The 16154-nt window shown below is 54.3% G+C and overlaps 1 protein-coding gene across 5 annotated transcripts; it reads right to left on the bottom strand.

Moving 5' to 3' along the window:
- ABCG4 (ATP binding cassette subfamily G member 4) lies at nt 1-15561 on the bottom strand. 5 transcript variants are annotated; one of them, XM_084976337.1, is made up of 16 exons: nt 15453-15561; nt 15254-15347; nt 14371-14638; nt 8944-9061; nt 8695-8827; nt 8515-8565; nt 7742-7887; nt 6040-6163; nt 5797-5911; nt 5463-5605; nt 4263-4361; nt 3914-4082; nt 3712-3812; nt 2194-2352; nt 1912-2030; nt 1-1771 (listed from the first exon to the last, which is right to left on the bottom strand). In XM_084976337.1, exons 3-16 carry the CDS (start codon nt 14606-14608, stop codon nt 1546-1548), a joined length of 1941 nt encoding a protein of 646 aa, XP_084832463.1. In that variant the 5' UTR covers nt 14609-14638; nt 15254-15347; nt 15453-15561; the 3' UTR covers nt 1-1545. The 5 variants fall into 5 exon arrangements, with proteins under 5 accessions (XP_084832463.1, XP_084832466.1, XP_084832465.1 ...); XM_084976340.1 differs by lacking the exon at nt 15453-15561 and adding an exon at nt 9831-9883 and having other exon boundaries at nt 15254-15394; XM_084976339.1 differs by lacking the exons at nt 15254-15347; nt 15453-15561 and adding exons at nt 9831-9883; nt 15356-15394.
- Between the last annotated feature and the right edge of the window lie 593 nt (nt 15562-16154).

The raw sequence follows: 16154 nt of genomic DNA, 5'->3' as shown, positions 1-16154 counted from the left end.
TGCCTGTATAAATATAGGTTTTATTAATAATGGGTGAAGTCCCACAAATACAACTGGCATCTCTGTGTGATGGGAAGACTCTGTGGCACGGTGGGGAAGGTAGAGGGGTATGTGTACAGGAAAAAGGGGGGACGAAAGCCCTAGGGGAAGGGGAAAATCAGAAGTAGAATGGGCCTGGGTCCCCCTCCAGGAAAGCCAGGCACCTTCTAGGTGTGTGTGTGTGTGTCGCTCTGATGCCCGAGGCCCACCTTGGCTGATAGGAAGCAGATGGAGAGACATGGATGGGAGTCTGAATGAGCAGCAAGTGGCCTTGGAAGGGCTGGGGGAGTGAGAATGCCAGCTTGACACACAAAAGAAGAGCCATAGGGTGGCAGTGGCCAAGTCTAACTTATGCCCGTGCTTGTGCTTGTGTGCGGTCCTGTCCTCCAGGGAACTGGTGCCCAGTGCCACCCCTGGGTTGGGAGGGAGGGAAGACTGGGGAGGGGGGCAGACACCTGCAGATCCTGGGGACACCTAGGCAGCACCAGCCTCATCCTTAGAATCAAAGCAGGATCCCCAGGAGGAAGTTGGCACCCCACCTCCCCACAGCACCCACCACCACCGCACCACCATCACTCTTCCTCTGTGCCCTGGCAGGGCAGAGGGGGACAGTGAATGTGTGTAGGGCTGAGATTGCCTGCTCGCAAGTATGTGCCTGTAACTCAGGAGAGGAGAGGGAGCACTACGGGACCTCTCAAGCAGCGAGAAAGGAGGCTCAGGTCTTTCCTACTCCCTCCCAGAATAAAGTGCATTCTCCAGTTCCAGGGCCGGGTGGGAGAGAAACAAAGACATTATTGCAGAGGTGCCACAGGCCCAGCCCCCACTGGAGGTGACAGGGAATGGGGACAGGGACAGCCCGTAGTGCCAGGCCTCTCCAATCCCCAGGATTGGGAGGGATGACCCAGACAGAAAACCCAGCTTCTGTCCCAAGAGATTGTCCAAACTGGCCAGGGTCTAGAGGCGAGGAGAAGGGAGGCGGAGGAAGAGACTTCCAGAGTCCATCCCTGCTCCGTTCCCACGTCCAAAGGGACATCCAGGGGACCCCACCAGGGCCCAGCCCTGGAACCCCAACCTTATAACAGCCCAGTTTACAAACACTTGTGTGGCGGGGACCCCCAAAGGGGGCCACTTTGGTCAGTTGTAAGTGGGGGCCTGGAGAGCCTGGGGCTCCCAGGCAGACAACAGAGGAGGGTGCCAGGGACAGAAAGGAGGGTGGCAGCCTCCTAGTGGTCTTCACATGCAGATGTTGGGGAGAGGGGGGAGGAAGCTACGGACCGCATCAACTTGGGAAGATGCCTGGGCGGGCCAGAGAGGCCTGGCACCCCGACCCCCAGGGCCGAGGCTGGGAACACAGCCCAGTCCGACAGCCAGCCTACAGAAGAATCGAGAGGGGAGGGTGGCTGCACCAGCAACCAGTGCCCAAGTCTACAAGGTTAAAACAGTCCCAGAGGGCTGGGGCTGGGGGCTTCCTGCCGCGGGGGCTGGGGCGCAGGCCAGGACAAAGCTCTATCTCTCCGACTTGACCCGGTAACGGAGCACAAGGTATGCCAGCAGCCGCAGGGCCAGGAAGAAGATGCCCAAGACCAAGAAGTCCATGTAGAGCTTGGCATCCTCTACATCCAGCGCTCGGAGGATGCTCTGTGGCTCCCGGAAAGGGCAGCGTTCCTCCAAGCAGGTGAGGTCTCCTCGCTCCATGCCATAGATGGTCAGAATCACACCCTCAAAGCCATACCTAGGCAAGCAGCGCCATCAGAGCAGGACACAGAGCACAGGGTCCCCGCTCCCCGGGCAAACTGCCAGAGCCCAGGTGCAATCTCTCACCCTTGGGGCAATGCAGGGAGGAGCAGGAACTGTGAGGAAAGGGGCACTGACCTGACATAGGAGAGGTACGAGCTCCATTGCAGGTACGTGGGGATGGTCTTAAAGCTGACAAAGAAACCGGAGAACAAGAGGACGGGGATGGCGGTAACTGGACCCACAAAGGTGGCCACCTGGAGGGGAGGGAAGGTGACCGGTCCGTCACAGGGATGACCAGGACAGACTCAGGACTGGGGCGACCCCTGGGTTTTCCACACATCCACTCCTTAGGCCAGCCCCTGCTTCCTCCCCCCAGTCCCCGTCCCAGCATGGGGTCCCCACCTGCTAGCCCCTCACCTGTAGGGAATTGGAGGCGGCTCCGATCAGCAACCCCAAAGACTGGGCCACCAAGGCCGTGGCAGTGGCCAGGGCTGAGAAGAGCAGGAAGCGGCTGGTCTCAGCTGGCTGGCCTGTCATCCAGTATACGATGCTGCAGTATACCACCGGGCACACCACCTGGGGAGTGGGCACGGGGCTGGGCAGTGGCGGAGACCCTCCACTCCACCCAGGCAGGAGCCTCTAGACCAGCCATTGCTAGAGCGTCCAGGCCTGGTCTTGCCTCCACGTTCCTATTCATGCTGTCACATCAACTTGACACATGTCCTCTTCCTCCCTGGCTCTATGAACTTCATTCATTTTCCAGTCTCACCTCTTCCATCAAGCCTGCTCAGACCCATTCAGGCATGGTGACTTCTCCATCGTCTGAACTCCTAAGGTCCCTCCCATCTGGACCAGCATATTCCTCATCCTGTCAATTAATTAACTCTCTATATAAAAGCGTTTTGTCCTCATGGATGCCACCACCTCTTGGAGGACGGAGACCAAGTCTACCATGTACAGTATTGCAGGTCACTCCCTGCACAGGACACTCAATCAAGAGGCAACCCAGCTGTGCTCTTCTCACCCTGGCACAATGTGGCCTCCGCCCTGAGGAAGGGATGCCTTTTCTAATTTGCTCAGAGACGTTCTGTGGATCATTGGTGGCCCTGGTGCTTAGAACAGGGTGGTGGTGGCAATAACAGCAACCAAACCCAGCAAACATTATTGGGCACTTGAGCACACGCCAAGGACTATCCTAAGTACTTTTCATGTATTAACTCATTTCATTCCCACGAACAATCCCAAGGAAGATACCGTCATCATTCCACTTTGTAGATGGGACACTGGAGCATGGGGACACTGGAGCAAAGAGAGATTAGGTGACTTGCCCAAAGTCTCTCAGCTAACAAGGTGCAGCAACTGTATTCTCTGATGCCTTGAATAAGAATGAGTGTCACTTGACAAAAAAAAAAAGGTGGAGGGGGGAGCTCCAGTCGTGGTACAGTGGTTAACGAATCTGACTAGGAACCATGAAGTTGAGGGTTCAACCCTTGGCCTCGCTCAGTGGGTAAAGGATCTGGCATTGCCGTGAGCTGTGGTGTAGGTCACAGATGCGGCTCGGATCCCACATTGCTATGGCTGTGGTGTAGGCCAGTGGCTACAGCTCAGATTTGACCCCTAGCCTGGGAACCTCCATATGCCGTGGGAGCGGACCTAGAAATTGCTAAAAGACAAAAAAAAAAAAAAAAAAAATCAGTGTCACTCATAATTTTCATTATTTTCTGTTTGTCCTAAGTTCCACCAGGTCAAGACTTCTTCGGTCGTGTTCCTTGCCCTGTTGCTCGTGCCTGGCCTAGAGCCTGGTGCATGGTGGGTATTCACCACCTGTTGCTAAGTGAATAGAAGTCGAGGAAAGGATGGCAGGGGACAAGGCTGAGAGAGGCAAGCAAGCAAGGATGCAAGACAGGAGGGAAGTGGCGGGAGGAAGGGGCTCACCTGAAAGGGCACATCGGCCATGGTCTTGGCCAGGTAATACGCTTTGAGGCTGTACCAGTAGTTGAGATGCTCCCTCATGAAGACTGCCATCTCTAAGGGGACTGAGGACGCAGGCTGATTAGGCACAGCTGTCCGGAACCCTGGCCCTGCCCTGTGCCCACCGCACCCCGCCCCGCACCCAGGGGAGCTGAGCTCAGCTCACAGGTGAGCACAGTTGGCATCAGGGCAGCGAACATGAGGAAGAGCATGGAGAAGAAGAGGCAGCCGGTGTTGTTAAAGACCTTGCTGGCATCGTCGCCGATGTGCAGGTAGAGGAGACCAATGAGCACGCCGATCACCACGTGGGACACGAACCGCAGGTGGGTCAGGACCTGTGTGAGGGGTGATCACACAGGCTAGGGATGGGCAGGCCACACTTGGGTAGGACCCACGGGGGCCCTGGAGGCGGGGGGGCTGAGGGAGGGGCCCCATGGCCATCCTGGTGGCTGGGATCCTACACACCACAAGGCCAGGCCTTCACCACCCATCCCTCCCCCAGTTTGATGCCTCACCGTGTCCCTGAGGATGGACAAGAAGGTCCTCTTGAAGAGGATGCAGAACTGTGTGAGGGTGCTGGTGGCAAAGGTGTGGCTTTCAATGGGATCCACTTCCTGGGGAGAGGAAATTGGATCCCGTGAGCCTCCCCCACCCACCCATGGCACACCCAACTCTGTTGGTGGGATAATCCCTGAGCCCCATCCCCAGGGCCAGGGTCCTCCAGAATTTTCCACCCTTCAATTGGATACCTGGAAGCTGACCCTAGAGGCATGAATCGAAGTGACAATCAGAGAGAGACACGAAGAGGGGGTAAAAACTTGGGAGGAAGGAGACAGAAGGGGAGTTAGGGACATCGTGGAGGCTACTAATAGATCAGCCACTTCACTTTAATCAATTGAAAACATTGACCCTAAGGGGATAATGCCTTTATGCCACCAGCTTCACAATAACATTACCACCAATGATAATAACGATGACAATGGCAACAGGACCTTCCAGTCTTCCAGGGTTTTAGTCTCCGTTTAAGGACGAGAGCTGGCATGGAACAAACACTAACAGTACCAGCCACAGCGGGAAGATCTAAGATCTAATGCGACCTCTCAATAACCCTGTGAAATAAGTATCGTCATCTCCAAGTTAGAGATGATAGGAAACCACACTGCCTATGAGGCCAGAGACCACCTCTGCCTTGCTTTCTAGGTGGCACTGAGGACAGCATGCTAAAGATGCTCAGTAAGAATTTTGCTGAACAAATGAATGAATAAGAAAGCCGAAGCTCAGAGAGGTTAAGTAGGCGTTCCCATTGTGGTTCAGCGGGTTAAGAATCCAACCAGTATCCATGAGGATGCGGCTTCCATCCCTAGTGTTGCCATGAGCTGCGGTGTAGGTCGCAGATATGGCTCGGATCTGGTGTGGCTATGGCTGTGATGCAGGCCAGCAGCTGCAGCTCCAATTCGACCCCTAGCTAGGGAACTTCCATTTGCTGCAGGTGCAGCCCTAAAAAGAAAAAAAAAAAAAAAGAGAGAGAGAGAGAGGTTAAGTCACGTACCCAAGGTCACGCAGCTAATTAATAGGTCTATTCCACGTCCTGGGTTTCTTCCTAGTGCCCAGTGGCTGTGATGTCTCCGGGGCACAGCCCCTTTGGCAGTGGCACCATTAACAGTAGTCCTGATCCCTCCCCCTCTCCGCACTCTGCCCTCTGCACCCCTACTCACCGGAGGGCAAGGGGGACAGGGCTCAGAGACCTCATTCTTCTCAGGGCTGCTCTTCTTCTCCGCCATGGCACAGAGCCCATTCTGCACAGCCCTGAACAGCAGGGGGTTCAGGTCTCCATACTCTCCAGAGGCCACCTCGATGACTGGGACACAGAGGGGTGTGCTCAGCTAAGAGCTAGCCTTGCTTCCCAAGGGAAGCCAGCCCCTCCTTGGGCAGGTGGGGAAGGCAGGTGACAGTGCCATCTCTGTTCCCCGGGAGGCCCAAGTGCTCGATCGGAACCTCAGGTTGGACCCACCATCATATCCCAGCCCCTACCAACAGGTCCCCACTCACTGAAGTCAGCAGGGTTGTGGTAGGTGGGGCAGTGCAAGCCGAGCCCCTTCAGGTAGGGGATGAGGTTGGTGACCACGCCCTTGAAGATGCACTGACCCTGGCTCAGGATGTAGAGCTGAGGCGGGAAGAGAGGGGCGAGGAAAACATGCCAGGCGGCAAGCGGGTCAGGCTGGTCCCACCAACCCTCTACTGACCCCCCTCCCCATCGCAGGCCAGTCACCTTTGAGACCCAGAGACCCTCACCTTGTCAAACATCTCAAAGAGCTTGGCACTGGGCTGGTGGATGGTGCAAATGATGGTACGGCCCCCCTGGGCCAGCGACTTCATGAGGGACACCACTTGGAAACAGGAGGCGCTGTCCAGACCACTGTCCAGAGAGAGACCAGCAGGGGGCAGAATAAGGTGGGCAGAACCAAGGGAAGGGAGTGTTGGTGAGGCAGCTGCCTTTTTCTTTCTTTCTTTTTTTTTTTTTTTTTTTTTTTTGCTTTTTAGGGCTGCACCCACAGCATATGTAGGTTCCCAGGCTAGGGGTCAAATCAGAGCTACAACTTCCAGCCTACGCCGCAGCCATAGCAACGCAGGATCCAAGCCACATCTGCGACCTACACCATAGCTCACAGCAACACCAGATCCTTAACCCACTGAGCCAGGCCAGGGATTGAACCCCCAACCTCCTGGTTCCTAGTCGGATTCGGTTCTGTTGTGCCAGAACAGGGGAACTCCGGGGCAGCTGCTTTGAGGGGAGGGAGCTGCCAGGAAGGGGGCTGCCCTGGCCATTCCTATAATCCATCCACACTGTATGATTCAGGCATTTGGAGGTACCAAGAAGCCCAGAGAACTGTTCAGTCTAACAAGCATATATTAAGCACCTGTTGGATGCCAGGCACTAGGATAACAAGGATAAATACAACATAGACTCTGGAGGAAGAGAGAGAAATGCACAGATCATTTGAGATAATGTGGGATGTGCTGTAGAAACGTGAGGAGAACTGGGGATTCAGCTGTGCTGTACAAAGGTGTTGGAGGGTAGACAGAGACGGTCCCTTAGTGAGTCTGGAAGAAGAAAGAGCTAAGCCAGGTGAGAGAGGAAGGGCCGGTGTGGTGGTGAAGGGCATTCCAGGCAGAAGACACAGCATGTGCAAAGCTCAGAGGCATGAAACACATGGCTTGACTGAGAGAATTATAAGCCATTCAACATTATTAGAGCATAAAATACAAGACAGCGTGACGCAAGATGTGAAGCCAGAGAAATAGGTTCAGACCAGGACCTTGTAAGTCCTCTGACCTTATTCTGAGGGCAAATGGGAATCGCTGTATGTTTTGGGGCAGGGGGGTTGGCTGCATCTGCAGCATGTGGAAGTCCCTGGGCCAGGGATTGAACCTATGCCGCAGTTGCAGCCTGCACCACAGCTGTGGCAACACCAGATCCTTAACCCATTGCGCCACATGAGAACTTCCAATCACTGCATGTTTTTAAGCAAGGGAGTGAGTATTGCCAGATTTGCCTTTTAGAAAGTTCACCCCGGGTGCAGTTTGGAGGAAGGATGGGCTGGGAGAGCCTGGAGAAGAGGAGACAGGAGTCTGTTGCTGAGATGCAGGCAAGAGTTGATGATGTCCTGAATTTAAGCACTGGAGCTAAGTGTGGGGGTGGGGCGAATCGGAGAGATGGAAAAAGAAGGTAGACTCAGCAGGACGTGGTGACTGATTGACTGTTGGGGCGGGTGGTGGAGAGGAGCGGGCAGCTTCAGGAGGACATCAGGATTTCTGCTTGAGTGAAGGATGGGGCCGCTACGGCAACAGGATTGGCAGGAATGGAGCCCTTCTCTGGCTCCAGGAGTCTGCAAACACATGCTCTGGTCTCCAGCAGTGTAGCAGGTGCAGCCTCCAGCCCTGACTCTGGGCTGAGGGGAGGAGGCATCCCGGTGGGGGAGGAGGGGGGAACTACCTGGTGGGCTCGTCAAAGAACATGACAGGCGGGTTGTTGACCAGCTCCAGGGCGATGGCCAGGCGCTTCCTCTGCCCACCGGAGAGTAGGGCTGTCCTCGTGTGGGAGCAGGACATCAGGCCCAGTGCTGTCAGGATCTCCGTCACCTGGCCCAGCCCCCCCACCCCCACCCCAGGTCAGCTTCAGAGTCTCTGTTTTCCCCCAGCCCCCCCCCCAATTTATTTTATTTATTTTGGCCACGCCTGTGACATGCAAAAGTTCCCAGGCCAGAGATTGAAACCACTCCACAGCAGTGACCTGAGCCACAGCAGTGATGATGCCAGATCCTTAACAGATAGGCCACCAGGGAACTCCCCCACCCCAGTTTTTTTTCCTTTTCTTTTCTTTTCTTTTTAGGGCTGCACCTGTGGCATATGGAAGTTCCCAGGCTAGGGATGGAATCGGAGCGGCAGCTGCCAACCTACACCACAGCCACAGCAATGCCAGATCTGGGCAGAGTCTGCAACCTATGCCACAGCTCATGGCAATGATGGATCCTTAACCCACTGAGCAAGGCCAGGAATGGAACCTGAATCTTCACGAATACTAGTCCGGTTCTTAACCCACTGCCCTACAATGGAAACTCCACCTCACCCCAACTTAAATAAGCATCTCTTTAAGCTCAATGTCCCAGCTTTGACTGCTCCTCTCCCACCACCCAACTCTGGGGCCCCAGAACTCAGCAGCACCAAAAAGGGCAGCTGTCCTGTTCCCCCCTCCCCTCCCCCACTCACCAGCTCCTTCTTCACCTCCTTCTTCTCACTCAGCTTCAGGTTAGCAGAGACCTGGGCCCAGAGAGGAGGCGGATCAGATATGTGTGACAGGGGCACTGCCTCCACTGCTTAGCCAATGGAAAGGAAAGACAGGGACCGCAGACTAAAGAGGGGACAGGGAGGAGGCCACCCAGCCCTCACCATCATGGCTTCCAGCACCGTGAGATGTGGCAGCAGCATATCATCCTGCATGATGTAACAGGACATCTTGCGGAAGGTCCTCAGTTCCCGTGGCCTCCCATTGACCAGGATCTGCCCCTTCATTCCAGACTCCCTGCATAACATTGGTTGGGGATGGGGGTCAAAGACATTTCAGAACATTTTCTGTGGTCCCCAGGGGACCCCCTCTTCCTGGGTCCTGCCCCCATTCCACCCCAGCCTTGTCCTCACCTGTATCCTGCCAGGATGTTCATGAATGTGGACTTGCCAGCCCCTGAGGGGCCCATGATGCCAATCAGCTCTCGGCGGCAGAATTTCCCTGATAGGCACTTAAGGAGGGTCTTATAACCTGTTGTGAGGGAGGGAGGAGGCTTTTGATCAGGGCTGCAGCGAGCAGAAGCACCCACACTCTTAGGAGCAGCCAGGGCTATCAATGAACTAGGCGGTCCCTCGTCAGTGTGAGTGGGTTAGGATGGAGGAGGGACCTTCAGAGCCCCCACAATCACCTATACCCTCTCAGCCTGTTCCCCTAGAAACAACCACCATGAAAGCCAAAGTACTCAAGATGACATTGCTCTCTGAAGGCCCTGGGAAAACCCCCATAACTCATGGATGGGCCTGAAAAGGGGATCGAGGTTATAGGAGACCCTGCTCCTCATCTGCAAATGCTCCCGCACCCCCTCCAGGAAGACCGTCCCGATGATCCAGCCCGAGCTGGCTGACGGTCCTCTGCGTCCCCAGAGCACTTCTCATGTGCCAGCGTGTTTGTTACTTGATGTGCCTGCCCCTTGCCCCCTCCCCCAGCCTCTTAGTCACTCAGCTTCTTGGAGGCAGGGTCTGTGTCTTACTCATCTTTGTAACCTTAGCAGACTGGCTGGCATGTGCTAGATGCTCAATAAGTGTTTGTTCTAAGAGTATGTGTTCTCAGAGCCTTGGCCTCATTCCGAAAAAGCTTTCTTCGGTTGTACTCTCTCTGCCCACCAGGCTTGTCTCTGCAGCCCCTAACATGGCCCAGTAAAATCTCACCTTTCGTTCACTCACTGGGAGGCAGCATATGCATTAAGAGTACAGGTTTGGAGTCAAGTGGATCTATGTTCAAATTCTGGCTCCACACTTACCAGCTGTGACCTCAGGCAAGTTGCTTAACCTCTCTGAGCTCCAGGTCCCTCATCTGTAAAATGAGGATGATAGTACCTATCTCATGGGGTTGCTATAAAGATTCAACGAGATAATATATGTAAAGCATATGACACAGTGCTTGGCACATAGAGCACATTAAGAACAAGTGACATTTTATTATCGATTCCATTTTAAAAATGCTTATTGATATATACTACATTCCAAGCTCTGTACCAGACACTGGACCAAAAAAATACGGAAGGCATAGTTCCTGCATTCCAGAAAGTGGTAGTCTAGGTAAAAAAAAGATTGATAAGTAAACATCTTGGAAGTTCCCTGTGGCGCAGTAGGTTAAGGATTTGGCATTGTCCCTGCTACAGCTGGAGTCCCTGCTGTGGCATGGGTCTGATCCCTGGCCTGGGAACTTCCACATGCCATGGGTGCAGCCAAAAAAAGAGTTTAAAAACAAAAAGAAAGAAAATATCTATGGATCTGAAGAAAGATAAAGCAAGGATTTATAACAGAAGTATAAATCATGTGCAGTGAAAATGCAGAAAATGGAATTGATGATTAGAGAAACGCAAATCAAAACCACTATGAGGAGTTCCCGTCGTGGCGCAGTGGTTAACGAATCTGACTAGGAACCATGAGATTGCGGGTTCAGTCCCTGCCCTTGCTCAGTGGGTTAACCATCCGGCGTTGCTGTGAGCTGTGGTGTAGGTTGCAGACGCGGCTCGGATCCCACGTTGCTGTGGCTCTGGCGTAGGCTGGTGGCTACAGCTCCGATTCAACCCCTAGCCTGGGAACCTCCATATGCCACGAGAGCGGCCTAAGAAATAGCAAGAACAACAACAACAACAACAGCAACAACAACAACAAAAAACCACTATGAGATACCACCTTACACCGGCCAGAATGGCCGTCATCAAAAAGTCTACAAAAAAATAAGTGCTGGAGAGGGTGTGGAGAAAAAGGACCCTATTACACTGTTGGTGGGATTGTAAATTAGTGCAACCACTGTGGAAAACTGTATGGAGATTCCTCAGAAAACTAAAACTAGAACTACCATTTGATCCAGCAATCCCACTCCTGGGCATCTATCCAGAGAAAACCATGACTCGCAAAGACACATGTACTCCAGTGTTCGCTGCAGCACTATTTGCAATAGCCAAGACATCGAAACAACCTAAGTGTCCATCGACAGAGGAGTAGATCAAGAAGATGTGGTACATTATACACAATGAAATATTACTCAGCTATTAAAAGGAACAAAATAACGGCATTTTTAGCAACATGGATGGACCTAGAAATTATCATGCTAAGTGAAGTCAGTCAGACAATGAGACACCAATAACAAATGCCATCACTTACATGTGGAATCTAAAAAAAGGACACAATGAACTTTGCAGAACAGATACTGACTCACAGACTTTGAAAAACTTATGGTTTCCAAAGGAGAGAAGTTGGGGGGTGGGGGGGTGCACTGAGGATTTGGGATGGAAATGCTATAAAATTTGGTTGTGATGATCGTTGTACAACTTTAAATGTAATAAAATTCATTGAGTAATAAAAAAGAAAAAAAATGGAATTGATGAAGGTGGAAGGGCAAGGGGAAAATCAGAAAGGGCTTCATGGAAGAGGTGGCATTGAGCTAAGTCTTGAAGGATGAGCAGCATTTCAAAATGGAAAGAGAAGGCAGAGGCTCTCCAGGCTTTGGGAGGAAGAGCTCTGCTATATAAGAGTTTATGTAATAGAATCTAGGGAGCAGAGGGCAAAGACTTCATGGACTCAACTGGTGAGACACAGGGGTGGAGAGGAAAGATAAAGCGGAGGAGGTTGGCCTTGCCAGCTGCACAAGCAACACCAATCCCCAAGCATGTACTTTGCTCACTACTACCCTCCTCTGACCCCTACAGAGCCCAATTCCCTCTCCACTCTTCCTCCTTAGCAGAGGCAGTGAGGGATGCGATTTTCACCCTCCCTCCACAGCACCAAGCTGTCCCTCTGGACACATCCGGTCAGAGAGGGGACCAGCTGCTGCCCACTGAAAGAGCCTGATCACACCAACTGCCTAGATGGTGCTTTCCAGTTTACAAAGTTCATTGCCAAAATCTCTGCTATAGCAACATGGATGAGGCAATTGGGGCCCAGAGACATCCAGTGACTCACTCAAGGTCACACAGCAAGTTCTTTACTGGAAGAGGGGAAGTCATGGATTCCAGCCCTCTTCCTCAATCATCATCACAGAAAGACGTGTGCTTGTACACACCAGCGTATGCCTTTCAGAGACACTCATAGGAGATGACTTCTGCAGGGGAAGTAATTGGTAACGATGAACCTTCCCCTCATTTAATCACAGCCAAGCACTGGATTGAACACTGATGCCAAATTCAAATATTATCTTACTCTTGCCTTTCACAGAGCATTTTCGCAGCTAACGTCTCAGCTGAGCTGCACAACAAGCCTGTGTGGCGGGTGCTCTTATCCTCCCTGCTTACAGATGAGGAAAGTGAGGCCAAGAGAGGGTAAGCAGCCTGCCCAAGGTCACTCAGTTCACAAGTGGCTAGGAACCCATACCTTTGGACTCCTGCTGGACCACAATGGCTCAGCATGGAAGGGGACCGCCAGGCCTTCAGGATGGAGACCCACCAGAGTTCTAGTTCTGCCTCAGTCAGTAACTCTCTTTGCGATTTTATTAAGTCAGTCTTTCAGGGCCTCCACTTCCTCATCTGTAAATGAAGGATAGGGAGTTCCCACTGTGGCTCAGTGGTAACAAACTCTACTAGTAAACATGAGGATGAGGGTTCGATCCCTGGCCCCACTCAGCAGGTTAAGGATCCGGTGTTTCCGTGAGCTGTGGTGTAGGTCGCAGGCTCGGCTCAGAGCCTGTGTTGCTGTGGCTGTGGTGTAGGTTGGCAGCTGCAGCTTCAATTCGACCCCTAGCCTGGGAATTTCCATATGCCATGGGTGCGCCCCCCCCGGAAAAAAAAGGGTAGTATTATCTCCTCCCAAGGACATAATAAGGTTGTTGTGACTAGTAAGTGAGATAATTAAAAATAATTAATAGAAAAATGTTTTGAATTGAAAGTCAAGAAATGTCATATATAATGAGGAGAGGCAGGTGACAAATTCTTACCTGGGAAAGACAGAAATCTCCCTCTCTCCACACCTTTTGCCCTTTCACCTCTCTGCCCACCTCTAACTGCTTTCCATCTTCCAGAGAAAAGGAGGGGGAGTCCAGTGAAAAAAGAAGTCAGAGAGAGGAGGACAGAGGGCAGAGAAAGGGGCAAGGGATGGAAAAAAATGCCAAAATAGACAGTAGAGCAGGATGGGGGGGCTGGCAAGGGCAAAAGAGACAAGGACACAGCCATGGGTGTTCATTTGTGGCTGGTGGGTTGAAGCAACCAGACAGCTGGTCCATCGAGTCACATTTCTTTTGTGTTTGCATTTCTCCTTAGAACTGTGAGGACATGAGAGGGCTAAGGAAATAATAGCTCTCTTCTCATTTTGCCCAGAGCCAGTTTTGGGGCCAAGAGGCTGCTTAGGGATAGGAGGCTGAGCGGGGAGCCCAGATGCCTCTGTTTCTATTGGCTTAGGCCCTGTGACCTTTTTGGCCACTTATGGGACCAGGAGTAGGGACTGCAGAGACAGTTCAGGCTCAGCCCTGCTCTGAAGCACCCTAAACATCTCTTAAACCTCAGAGAACAATGTCCCAGCTCCACCCCTGACCCACACCCAGGCTCTGGGAAAAAACCCAGCTTCTATATTCCCAGCTCAACCTGCTTAGGGCAGGCGCTTGTGGTGGGGTTGGCAAAAAATGTAAGGGATGCGGGCGATGGGCAGGGTTCAAAGGAACTCAGAGCCCCAGCCAGACCTTACCCACCCGTTCTGAGGTGAGAAATGTGGAGGAGATGGGGAATGCTGTACCAGGGAAATTATGAGAGAGAAAAGAATCACGGAGAGCTGGAAAACCTGGCTTCTGGTCCCAGCACTGCCACTTACTAGATGTGTGACATTTGTCAAGTTGCTCAACTTTTCTGGACCTCAGTTTCCTTATTAGTAACAGAGGGATGTCATCTACCCTGCTAAACCTTCACCCTCCCTGCCTTGGAGTTCTTTGGCAAGAATGAAGTAAGACAGGCATGAGAACATCTTTGAAAATCAGCAGCGCTCTACAGGTACAAGGATTTTTGCTCACCGCTGGGGACAACCCCCACAACACAGCCCCCACATTCCATGCCAGCCCTCAAAGACAGGAGTCTACCCTGGAAGGAAGAAGGAAAACTCCTCAAGGACCAGAGGTGATAGTGTCAACTTAGAAGAGGAAAGTTTCAATAACCCATTGAATCTAGTGTCCCATAGTGCTTACAGGTGTAGGGGCGGTGCAGACCGTGGCACCTCAGCTGTGCCCACAGTGAGTGAGGGGTCATTTTAGTGGGCCCCATCCTGCAGAATTTGCAGAACGGGGACACCCAGGCCTCCGGCTCCCAAAGGGGCAGCTCCTGGGGGCCCAATGCTCTCCACCAGCTGCTCCCTTACCCCGTTTGCGCCAGCAGGGCCCCTCCCTCACGGAATAGGAGAGCTCCACGAACTCAATGTCCACGGCTGAGCGCTTGGGTAGGTGGGAGAAGCGCTGGGCTTCGGTGATGTGGTTCTCCACCTTCTTGAGGTGCGTGGTCAGCATTGGGGGCTCCGCCCCATCCTCCAGCGCCACGGCCATGGCCACAGCCCCAGGTCCTAGTCCACAGCCCACAGCCTCCAGCGCCTTCTCCGCCATCACGCCGCCGCCGCCGCCGCCGCCGCCGGCCTGCAGAAAGAGGGCCTGCTCAGTTTCGGGCAGACCTCGATCCCTGGCTCAAAGCGCCCTTGCTTTCTAATGCTGCCCTCGCCCCCAGTCCCCGCCTCCTCGGGGTAGATCGGCTACTGGGAGCATCCTACAGCCCACCGCCGGAGCACCTGCCCTCCGCCGACCACTACTCCCGCGCAGCAACGTTCAGTCCACACCTCTCCTCGGTCCCGGGCAGCCCCAGCCCCAGCCTGGCCCCAGCCCGGTCCCTCAAAGCCCTCGCCCGCTCCCTCCTCCCCACCGAGGCTCTAATCTCCTTACCCCGCAGGCCAGCAGCCCCTGGGGACTAGATGGGGGAGGGGAAAAAAGAAGGGGTGGCCGACGGAGGTTGCCTGCTGGGAGGTCAGGGTAGCAGGGTGAGCGCAGGGTGGACCAGGCAAAGGCGGTGGAAGAGCAGGCTCTGAGCCTCCCGCTGCGTCCCCCTCCCCATCCCTAGGAGATACGCCCCGGCCGGCCCCTCCCGCCGGCGCCCCTGGGTCCGCGGGACCTGGGCTCTCCCCAAAGATCGGCGCACCACCCGGACTCAAAACCCCCACTGCCAATTAAGCCCCTCAAGGCGGGCTCACTTCCTCTCACCTCCCGCGTGCCTGGTCACCTTGACGCGCTCCCGGGCCGATTTGGAGCCGGGATGCTTAGCGCGGCCACGGGCCAAGGATGGAGACTTTGGGCCCTCCTTACCTGCCTCAGGCTGCGGCACCGGCGTCCCGGCTCCCGGTCCCGGCGGCCGGGCCGGGGCGGGGCCGGGGCGGGGCAGGCGACAGGGGAGGGCCCGGGCCTCAAGTCGGAGGAGAGATGACTAGGTTGGGAAGGGGTGATTGCGGTGCGCCCCTACTCCGCTCGGCCGCGCACACCCGGTTCCCTGAGCCCCTCAGCGCTGTGTCCTCCCGAACCAGCCGGGCGACTGCGCTCTGCTCCGCTGCTGCTCCCGGGTCCCGCTGTTCTTAAAGGGCCCGCGCCGCCCCTCAGTCCGCTGGGAGCGAGGATGGCGAAGGGGAGAGCCGAGCCAGCGACGCAGGGTGCCGGAGCTGGTGCAATTGTGGACCCAGGACTGGGGACTGGTGGCGAAGGGCAGACTTGGGGGCAGTGAGGAAAGGAGAACTGAAGTCACTCAGAGGGGACGGCTTCCTGGATTATAGACTATACAATGGTGATGGGGGAGGGGGTACAGATTCCATCACTCTCAAGGGATTGCGAAGCTGTCAGACTGTCTGCACTGCCCCCCCCCCATCGATTTCCCTCAGTTCTGGCCCTTGAGCTCAGGCACACACACCTCCGCCCTCGAATCCCCAAACTAGATAAAACGGCTTTGAAAGCAAGTCTTGGAACCTCCTCCATACTACCACCCCCACAGCCCACAACCGCACCCCGCCCCCAGCCCTCCCCCCAAGCCATTCCCTCTCTCAGGGAGAGACTAGTTTAAAAGGGACGGAAGGTGGCCGTTTTGGCGGAGCATGCAGGCAGCTAGCTCCAAGGTTAA

This window comes from Sus scrofa, chromosome 9, assembly GCF_054392235.1.
Source record: "Sus scrofa isolate SSC_HxYL_T2T_F1_AM1 chromosome 9, Sscrofa_HxYL_maternal_Yorkshire_Landrace_v2.0, whole genome shotgun sequence".
Classification (NCBI taxonomy): Eukaryota; Metazoa; Chordata; class Mammalia; order Artiodactyla; family Suidae; genus Sus; species Sus scrofa.
Note: the sequence above shows the minus strand (reverse complement) of the source record. Positions and strands in the feature narration are given on the sequence as shown.

Bases quoted from the DNA above. Each gene is read 5' to 3' on its own strand.
- ABCG4 (XM_013979467.3), bottom strand. From the start codon at position 14,608: ATGGCGGAGAAGGCGCTGGAGGCTGTGGGCTGTGGACTAGGACCTGGG. The intron at 8,566-8,694 runs GTGAGGGCTGGG...CTCTGGGCCCAG, and splicing joins CGGTGCTGGAAGCCATGATG to GTCTCTGCTAACCTGAAGCT. The intron at 2,031-2,193 runs GTGAGGGGCTAG...CCTCCCCTCCAG, and splicing joins CCGCCTCCAATTCCCTACAG to GTGGCCACCTTTGTGGGTCC.